This window comes from Schistocerca nitens, chromosome 1 (assembly GCF_023898315.1).
Source record: "Schistocerca nitens isolate TAMUIC-IGC-003100 chromosome 1, iqSchNite1.1, whole genome shotgun sequence".
Classification (NCBI taxonomy): Eukaryota; Metazoa; Arthropoda; class Insecta; order Orthoptera; family Acrididae; genus Schistocerca; species Schistocerca nitens.
This window is the reverse complement of record NC_064614.1, coordinates 239,784,698-239,795,709: the sequence shown is the minus strand read 5'-3', so window position 1 is coordinate 239,795,709 and position 11,012 is coordinate 239,784,698. Positions and strand designations below refer to the sequence as shown.

Genomic DNA, 11,012 nt, shown 5'->3' with positions numbered 1-11,012 from the left:
AGCCTTGATGTAGAGAAGTTGGTCCATTGCTATTCGTGGCACAACAACGTTTACACGCTACGGTCGCAAGTCCTTTGACTGTCTGCTCTCAATTGGCTATCGATATGTACATCTGTTGTTTACAGTTGTTAGTTCAACCTGCCGTCCGCGGTGGCCAAGCGGTTCTAGGCGCTTCAGTCCGGAACCGCGCGACCGCTACGGTCGCAGGTTCGAATCCTGCCTCGGGCACGGATGTGTGTGATGTCTTTAGTTAGGTTTAAGTAGTTCTAAGTTCTAGGTGACTGATGACCTCAGATGTTAACTCACATAGTGCTCAGAGCCATTTGAACCATTCTGAACCAGTTCAACCTGTCACCGTAGTTACTGCGCTGGCGTCTGTTGTACGTCAGGAACGAAATCAGTCTGTGAACTTTTTAGACGGACAGTGTAGGTTAAGATTAATCGGAAATCTTTCCTTTTTGCGGGCAGGTAGGCAGCCTTCCTTCTGAAAATGAGTGTTGTGTGGTACGTGTACGAGCTGAGAACTTGATGGTTACGTCTGGAGTGATTGTGCTATCGACACCAGTGAGAAAGGGTGGAGTGGGTGAAAACTGGTGTCGGCACATACCGTACTCGTCTCGAACAGCACCATGGAATCCGTCAGACTCGTCCGTGTACGGCGAACGGCTGAAATTAATAGTGTAACATGCCTTCTTTCCTTGAGACTTCGGTTGGGAATTTAGCGCAGCATGTGGGTGTAGCCTGATTTGTTAGCATGTGCTGGTATCGGTAAGGCAGAATATCCTATAGGACAGGAAAGGCCGGCAGAAGTCTAAGAGAGAGAGGACACCATGTGCTGTTGGGACTGCACAAACTAACTTCCGTGATGTCGACATCAGGAATTCCACGAGCGGTTGCGGACGGCCGCGACGAATAGTGAAGCGCTCTTGGGCAGCGTGTTTACACTGAGAATGTTGGACTGCTGTTATCTTGAAGGCTTATTTACCCAGAGGCGTCAGCTTTTTGTGCAGAGTGGTTAGGTGAGCTGTAGTCGAAGTCATTCACCTTGGGTCAAAATTAGTTGGCACGCTGGGACTGGAATCAGTGTGTCTGACTGCAGTTCAGCGGCGTGTGGTTCTTGAAAGTGAAAGAGGAAATCAGTTGCAGTTGAAAGCCTTGAGTCACTATGAGATGCGAATTCAACCTGAAGAGCAGGAAGCTTACTGGTCGACATTGGTAGGGATCCGGATTGGCGAGCAAAATCTGGCATGACTGCATTTTATTGACTCTGCAGAAAATTTTAAATTAGACGAATAGATTTTCAAGGTGCTATTCCAACCTGCCGCAGAAATTCTGGGACATAGTTCCCTCTTTAGTTTTACACATAGAAGACTTTTATTTTTATTTTACTTTGTTTTATTTTTTTGCAAATTTCAACCGGTCCATAAGGGCAGGTCATTGGCTAAAAGGTCAACCATTTTTGTATGTACATATTACCATATTACACAGTATGAGCTATACAATCACCGTTTTTCTGACTCCGTCTAGCATCTATACAATACGTAGACAGTAAAGATACATTTATGACTCAAATCCGTGCCCTTCGTTTAACGAAGTAATGCCTCCATCCCGATAATACGCAAATCACCAACATGCGAGGATATTCCTTCTTCAGGACTCAGTGGAGTACTCTGATCAATGTATTACTGTGGTGTTGCTTTGAGGGGAACTCTTTTTATAGAAGTTTGAAGAGTGACATCAGTTTCCTTCACATGTTTAGCTGATCAGAAACAAGATGAAGAAATTTGAGCACACACGAATTCGGGAAAGATGGCGATTTCTATATTGCATGTGTACTCTACAATACAGACATACCAATCTAAACCAAAACAGCATTTAAACTACATTTGATTCGGATGTTAAATTACTAATAACAGAGAGACCTTCAGGGACACGAAGAAAACAGGAGGTAGAATGGATATTCAGAATTCAGTTACTGAATTTGTTCAACAGAAAGACTTGCAATGTTATGGACATGTTAAAAGAAAGCTTGAAGAAGCACTTCCAAAATGTGCAGTGGATATGAAACAGAAGAAAATAAAAAGGGATGACTGCCTAATACTGCACATTTATGTTGCAGGTCAGTAAATCTGTTAGTGAAATAATTATGTAACATTTCATGATAAAACTTCCCGCCTGTGCTACAGAATTACAAATTTAAGCTACGAGCCCCAACGAGAACATCGGAAACTTGCTGGACAGGAGATATTAAGGTCGTCTTCATGCGGCTGCACGTGTCAGTTTGTTTTCTGTTTTCACTGCTGTTTATTGCAATGTAAAAGAAAAGTCGGCAAGTGTTTGCGAAGTGTACAATAACGTCACGCACGTAAATCTTGCTGTCGGAGTGCCTCATTTGACTTCTAATAACTTGGCACGTAGATCACTACCATTCTGCGCCTGCAGTGGCAATGTAGACAGGAAAAAATGGAAATCAGCGTTTGGCGTCGTTGGCCGGGAGGCCCCTTGCGGGGCAGGTCCGGCCGCCTTGATGCAGGTCTTATTACATTCGACGCCACACTGGGCGACCTGCGCTCCGGATGGGGATGAAATGATGATGAAGACAACACAACACCCAGTCCCTGAGCGGAGAAAATCCCCGACCCAGCCGGGAATCGAACCCAGGCCCGGAGGACGGCAATCTGTCACGCTGACCACTCTGCTATCGGGGCGGACAATGTAGAATGATTCGCGTTAAATTAAAAATCGGATAAAGGAAATTAATACGTATAGTACTTTTACTGCATCGTCGATATAATTATTTAAAAGCACATTACAGGGTAAACGACTGTGTGAAGATCATGCTGCATATCAGTACTACTGTCTCAAAGAAAACTTTATATATACGGGAAAATGTTGGAAAATCCTCGCAGCACAGTTTCGCTTTTCTGAAACTGTTGTAGACGAGAATAACCATTTAGAAAGGTGTCTTCTCTGCTTTTGTGGGATAATACTCCACGAGTACACTGTTAATGGATACTGAGTTATGAGTGATAATGGTGGGACAATTAATACGTGACCGTGTGACATTGATTTAATTGCCAGAATATGAGATAGACCGTTAGATTAAGGTTGAAAGTCTTTTCAGTGCTGTGCTGCGAGCAGAACTTCAATTTTCTTGATGTTAGGTGCTTGCGAAGTATCCTACCCAGGTAGGAAAGTGTAAGTTCTATGTACTGACTTGGCAGAAAATCCTAAGAAACTTTGGTCTTATGTCCAGACACTCTGTGACCAAAATGGTACTGAAACAGAGGATGACAGACTAAAGGCTGAAATACTAAATGTCTTTTTCAAAAGCTGTTTCACACAGGAAGACTGCACTGTAGTTCCTTCTCTAGATTGTCGCACAGATGACAAAATGGTAGATATCGAAATAGACGACAGAGGGATAGAGAAACAATTAAAATCGCTCAAAAGAGGAAAGGCCGCTGGACCTGATGGGATACCAGTGCGATTTTACACAGAGTACGCGAAGGAACTTGCCCCCCTTCTTGCAGCGGTGTACCGTAGATCTCTAGAAGAGCGTAGCGTTCCAAAGGGTTGGAAAAGGGCACAGGCCATCCCCGTTTTCAAGAAGGGACGTCGAACAGATGTGCAGAACTATAGACCTATATCTCTAACGTCGGTCAGTTGTAGAATTTTGGAACACGTATTATGTTCGAGTTTAATGGCTTTTCTGGAGACTAGAAATCTACTCTGTAGGAATCAGCATGGGTTTCGAAAAAGACGATCGTGTGAAACCCAGCTCGCGCTATTCGTCCACGAGACTCAGAGGGCCATAGACACGGGTTCACAGGTAGATGCCGTGTTTCTTGACTTCCGCAAGGCGTTCAATACAGTTCCCCACAGTCGTTTGATGAACAGAGTAAGAGCATATGGACTATCAGACCAATTGTGTGATTGGATTGAGGAGTTCCTAGATAACAGAACGCAGCATGTCATTCTCAATGGAGAGAAGTCTTCCGAAGTGAGAGTGATTTCAGGTGTGCCGCAGGGTAGTGTCATAGGACCGTTGCTATTCACAATATACATAAATGACCTTGTGGATGACATCGGAAGTTCACTGAGGCTTTTTGCGGATGATGCTGTTGTATATCGAGAGGTTGTAACAATGGAAAATTGTACTGAAATGCAGGAGGATCTGCAGCGAATTGACGCATGGTGCAGGGAATGGCAATTCAATCTCAATGTAGACAAGTGTAATGTGCTGCGAATACATAGAAAGGAAGATCCCTTATCATTTAGCTACGATGTAGCAGGTCAGCAACTGGAAGCAATTAATTCCATAAATTATCTGGGAGTACGCATTAGGAGTGATTTAAAATGGAGTGATCATATAAAGATGCCAGACTGAGATTCATTGGAAGGATCCTAAGGAAATGCAATCCGAAAACAAAGGAAGTAGGTTACAGTACGCTTGTTCGCCCACTGCTTGAATATTGCTCAGCAGGTTTGGGATCCGTACCAGATAGGGTTCATAGAATAGATAGAGAAGATCCAACGGAGAGCAGCGCGCTTCGTTACAGGATCATTTAGTAATGGCGAAAGCGTTACGGAGATGATAGATAAACTCCAGTGGAAGACTCTGTAGGAGAGACGCTCAGTAGCTCGGTACGGGCTTTTGTTGAAGTTTCGAGAACATACCTTCACCGAGGAGTCAAGCAGTATATTGCTCCCTCCTACGTATATCTCGTGAAGAGACCATGAGGATAAAATCAGAGAGATGAGAGCCCACACAGAGGCATACCGACAATCCTTCTTTCCACGAACAATACGAGACTGAAATAGACGGGAGAACGGATAGAGGTACTCAAGGTACCCTCCGCCAAACAACGTCAGGTGGCTTGCGGGGTATGGATGTAGATGTAGATGTAGATGTAGAATGTACAATACTTAAGCTATAATACTACAACGTTTCCAATCCCGATGTGAGTCTTCATACACCTCCTATAGCCGTGCTTGCTTATCTGTTGAAAATAGCTGGAAAAGAAGTGCGGGACGGACGTACGCCTTTGACAAACAATCACCTCGAATATGTTTGTGTTTCAAACCGCTACGTGCTATGTGGTGAAGAAACGAGTGCTGCTTACTGTTTTGACTTACTTGGGTGTTGTCGTACAGTTCAACAGCTCAAGGTTCCCGCGACCGTGAGCTCACCGTCGGAACAGACGTCTTGCATACTGAAGTCGTAATGTATGGAGAGCTTTTCTTCCTATCGTTGGCGTTTGTCCCGTGTCGGCACGAGGTCCGCTTTGCCGCTTGTGGCATGACTGCCAACTCTTGAGAAGGACGGTACGTTAGACGTTACAATCGCTAAAGAGGGGTTCTTTTATAATGCGTGGAAAGAATGAACACCTATATCTTTCTGTACGAGCTCTGATTTCCCTTATTTTATCGTGGTGATCGTTCCTCCCTATGTAGGTCGGTGTCAACAGAAAATCTTCGCATTCGGAGGAGAAGGTTGGTGATTGGAATTTCGTGAGAAGATTCCGTCGCAACGAAAAACTCCTTTCTTTTAATGATTTCCAGCCCAAATCCTGTATCATTTCTGTGACACTCTCTCCCATATTTCGCGATAAAACAAAACGTGCTGGAGTTGCAATGTATTGAGCAGAAAACTGGCCGTGTTCTTGTTGAAGGAAAGAGAATCCGCAGCTTTGCAAGTGATAGGTATATAAGAACTGAAAAAATACCTTCTATCGCCTTTCGACAATCTGTGAAACAGTTTTGTGAAGTATTTTTCATGAACACTCTTTCACCGTATCACCCAGCCATAGGCCCGTTTTGCATTCGCCTGGAGGGGCGTAAAGTAACAGACGCTTCTGTAAATTTTGGACAGTACAAAGTCAGATCTCAATTAACTAGAGTGATTAGAACTTTATTAGGGATGAAAAGTGTTCAAATACTTATCTTGCTATCCTGCTTTAGATGTTAACTGGTCTCCCTAAATCTCTTGAGCTGAACATTGGGTTTGCTCCTTAAAAACCTCCCCTTGCACCCTCGTAATGCCCTCAACCTTGAGGCAAAGAAATGCAGATTATGTTTTAGCATCCCTTCGACAAAGAGATTATTGGCAACAGCTGAAAGAAAAACAGCTCTCGGTTACTAATTTTTAACAAATTAACCTGGTTTCAACACTGCTAGGAGTGTCTTCTTCAGAATTTAAAACGAAAAATGGTCTATATTCTATAACAGGGTCACAGAATAATGACTAAAATTCTGTGGCCATGTTGTAGAATGTAGACCATTCTTTGTTTTAAATTCTGAAGAAGACACTCCTAGCAGTGTTGAAACCAGGTTAATTTGTTAAAAATTAGTGACCGAGGGCTATTTTTCTTTCGGTTGTAACTATTCACGGTTTCTGAACGTGAAACCATGTACAAAATTTTGCTATTAAAGACAGATTTGGCAATGCTGATGAAGGAAAGCCACTGGGTCGAGCTGAAGGGACCGTCCTGTCATCTGTCGTGCGAACTAAAGAGGACTTAAATGGTCAACAAGAACTTGAAACCAACTCTTCTCGGATGCTAATCCAGTCTGTAAACCACTCCGGAAATTCAGATGGCACTCAAAATTTCGGCTGCTATGACAGTAGATTCTGTTGACATCAAATTAAAATGCTGTGTTGCACATTTTCCAGTCACGTTAAGGTGACCATCTGTCAGAAGCCTGAATAATCACCTTTTGCATCGCAGACCGCTGCGAGACGATGCAGCAAGAAAGTCAGTGAGATTCTGGAAGGTACGGACAGGTATGTGGAGCCATGCCACCTCTAGTACCGTGTTCAGCTGCGCTAGGCGGTTGTGGATCTATGGTACAAAGCCCGGCAGAGATGGTCACACAGATTCTCGACTGGGTTTTAATCCGTAGAGTCTGAGGACCACGACAGTACGGTAAACTCATCCTGTTGCTCTTCTAACCATGTACGTACACTCCGGGCTGTGTGGCACGTTGCATTGTCCTGCTGATAGATGCCATCGTGCCCTGGGAAGAAGGAGCTGCATATATGAGTGGACATGGTCCCCAAGTGTTGATGCATCCACTGCGCCTTTCAGAATGACGAGATCACCCACGGAATGCCACGAAAACATTCACGACACCACAACATTCCCTCCTCCGATCTAGACTCTCGGCTTTCAGACGTTACACGCCGTATGCTCCATTGGCCATCTATCTGCTGGAGCACCTGTTGGCATTCAGTGGACGACCATTTACGGTACTGGCGTGCAAATTCCAGCCTGCTTCGCCGATGAACAGCAGTCAGAATGGGCGCATGAACCAGGTGCCTGCTGCAGAGGCCCAAACACACCAGACATTGCTGAACGGCCTTTGAGGAGACACTTCGGGACCTCCGTCGTTTATCTGGGCGGTCAGATTCTCAACAGTTGTACGTCTATTCGCCAGTGCACAGGGTGTTACAAAAAGGTACGGCCAAACTTTCAGGAAACATTCCTCACACACAAAGAAAGAAAATATGTTATGTGGACATGTGTCCGGAAACGCTTACTTTCCATGTTAGAGCTCATTTTATTACTTCTCTTCAAATCACGTTAATCATGGAATGGAAACACACGTACCAGCGTGACTTCAAACACTTTGTTACAGGAAATGTTAGTGAGGATACATGCATCCACCCTCCGTCGCATGGAATCCCTGATGCGCTGATGCAGCCCTGGAGAATGGCGTATTGTATCACAGCCGTCCACAATACGAGCACGAAGAGTCTGTACATTTGGTACCGGGGTTACGTAGACAAGAGCTTTCAAATGCCCCCATAAATGAAAGTCAAGAGGGTTGAGGTCAGGAGAGCGTGGAGGCCATGGAATTGGTCCGCCTCTACCAATCCATCGGTCACCGAATCTGTTGCTGAGAAGCGTTCGAACACTTCGACTGAAATGTGCAGGAGCTCCATCGTGCATGAACCACATGTTGTGTCGTACTTGTAAAGGGACATGTTCTAGCAGCACAGGTAGAGTATCCCGTATGAAATCATGATACCGTGCTCCATTGATCGTAGGTGGAAGAACATGGGGCCCAATCAAGACATTACCAACAATGCCTGCCCAAACGTTCACAGAAAATCCGTGTTGATGACGTGATTGCACAATTGCGTGCGGATTCTCGTCAGCCCACACATGTTGATTGTGAAAATTGTGGCGGTGAATAGAGGAAGTACAGTACATACTGACGAAACTAAAATGAGCTCTAACATGGAAATTAAGCGTTTCTCGACACATGTCCACATGACATCTTTTCTTTATTTGTGTGTGAGGAATGTTTCCTGAAAGTTTGGCCGCACCTTTTTGTAACACCCTGTAGATCTCGGGTAACGGTCGTGGACCTCTGTCACCTCTGTCATCTATTCACCGGTTTTGGTTAGCGCCGTTTTGCCATGTACGGTATCATTTAACCAAGGCGGCACACGAAGAGTTTACGGACTTTGCTGTTTCGAAAATGCTTCCATCCGTGGCCGAAAGACTATGGTCATGCCCTTTTGTATTTCAAATAAATCGCTGCATTTCCGCATTATGAGGACGACTGCAGTGTGTCCCTGCGCCCCCTCCCCAACACCCTTTACATACCTTCCACTGTTAGTGCTTCCATCTGCCGACAGCAAATGGTTATTGTAGCACGTCGGCGTCGAACAAGGGCGATGATCACATTAACCTGACTGGACTGTGTAGAAAGATAAGATGTAGCAGTGGTCGAACAAAGAATAATTCTAAACTCGTGAGATTCGGGCTCGAATTACAACCAGGAAATCCTTGCTATTAATTTTCCGTTATTTTGTATAATCCAGATGGATAGTAGAACAGTTCAATTGAGGAGATTCTCCCATTCCTGTACAACTACCTCAGAATTTCTCCTTTAGTATCGGTGGAACTTTTAGTGACTATTCTGAAGTATGTCACCGATCGTTAGATTCTGGCAGCATAGAGAATTGCTACAAACGTCATTTGACAGTCATCGCAACAAACTTCGTTCCCTCAATCGTTGGCACATCGTAAAGCAGTCCAATTGGGCTTGAGTATCATTCTGCGATCCTCCCAATTTTTTTTTTAAATCTCTTGGGACTTAACTGCTAAGGTCATCAGTCCCTAAGCTTACACACTACTCGACCTAAATTATCCTAAGGACAAACACACATACCCATGCCCGAGGGGATCATCCCAAAATTCCAAAGGCATTTATTGACATTTAGTGCCAGACATGATAAAATTCGGTAATCATTCATTTAAAGTACAGGACTATCGGGACCATTGGTTCAGTCATCTCGTAGTTATAGCTGTCCTCTCCAGAGCTACATGTGAGTATGCCACAGGCAACTGATGCTACTCGAAGCTCTGGATCCTCTTAGACCCTTCTGTACAGCCTAACTCTCATAAACTGTCTTCTTAAAGTGTTAATTCTCGGGAACGGTAGCCATTGATATTCTTGAGATGTCTTTGACCAAAAATGCTATGGCGATGATTGCTCCAAGGCCAGCGCCTGGAGGCCACTGTCGATAAGCTATTATTACGCCGAAAGATCACACTCCCTAATGTAGTGACGACTGTCGAGCATTCATATACGTAACGCACGTATCGTTAAGTGAACGTAAGAATCAGCTGAGATTTCAACTTTTGTAACTAAAATTATGCAACAGCAGGCCGATCTCAAACAACTGGCCAGCGGATAAAGAATTTATTATATAATTATGGTACTTGAAGCTTTGATCATACAAGGTGTTCCTGGACGAACGATCAATATTCAGGGTTATGAAAGGAACCATCAGTAGAAGCGAAAAGTCTAGCTAACATGGGCTCTAAATGCATACCTTAAGGATTACGAACACATTTTCATCTTCGCTACTGTAAAGCGTATCTCTTCTAATGAACAAGTGCTCATTGCTCTTAAGGTATGCATTTTGGAGCCCATGTTTACTAGACAATTTTTTCTTGTTTAGGTCCGTACTACCTCCTCCGAAAGTATGGAAAGCAAAGAGCCTGCAGAATGATCGTTCCTGTCATATCCTCGAATACTGACCATTCCTCCTTGGATACTCTCTGTAAAAGACTGATGCATCTGTTATTTGATGTCTAGATTTAATGATGTCAATTCCCTAGATTTTAATAATATCGAGGTGTACTGCGCCCAAATAAAGTTCATCATGTCATGCGAAAAGTGTGTTCATATGTCATATCTATGTCATTCCCAGGTAATCAATGATTCTCTGCGTAGCCTACAGCCATATGAATTATGCTTTGCCTTTCATCATTCCATTATTTTTATCAAATGGTGTGCTACACTGTAGTCGGCAACTGTGGCCGAGCTGTTGTAGGCGCTTTAGTCCGGAACCGCGCTGCTGCTACGGTCGCAGGTTCGAGTCCTGCCTCGGGCATGGATGTGTGTGATGTCCTTAGATTAGTTAGATTTAAGTAGTTCTAAGTCCAGGGGACTGATGACTTCAGACGTTAAGTCCCATAGTGCTCAGAGCCATTTGAAACATTTTTGTGCTACCCTCTAAAACCGAAGGCTATAAATGAGCCACTTTTTCGATTTAGGGTCTATTTATTTATTTTTCCCTATTCTCTACTCAGGTGAGTCAAAAGTCCCATGCCTTGTGTCTCCTCTTACAAATTGCATCGTACGTTTTTCAAATTCTGTACTGACGGTAGCAACTGGTGGCAAGCTTCGTTCAATATTTATCTGCACTGAAATTACGCAAGTGTCGTGGACTTCCCGTCGGGAAAGTACTGACTGTCTCTCTCTCTCTCTCTTTCTCTCTCTCTCTGTCTCTCTCTCTCTCTCTTCATTTCAGTCATGACAAGTACGCTCCAAGCAAAACAGAGTATGTCAGCACCGGAGTAATTGCTTTTTTCTTCTCCATTTGTTTTTCCTGCTACTGTTCTTCTGTTTAGACGTACTGTCTAGCTGCGACATTTCATCAACAACGACCCAGTAGGCCTCTAACTGTTGAAAGAGTTGCTAATCTC

At 44.0% G+C, this 11,012-nt stretch overlaps 1 protein-coding gene across 1 annotated transcript in view; it reads left to right on the top strand.

The window, feature by feature from the left end:
* The first annotated feature begins 1,953 nt into the window (after nt 1-1,953).
* The window catches only part of LOC126239361 (phospholipase B1, membrane-associated-like), a 194,653-nt gene continuing 185,594 nt past the window's right edge, over nt 1,954-11,012 (top strand). The window contains exon 1 of the mRNA XM_049947858.1: nt 1,954-2,119. Within this exon, the coding sequence (XP_049803815.1) occupies nt 1,954-2,119 (166 nt within the window). The remainder of the gene's footprint in view (nt 2,120-11,012) is intronic.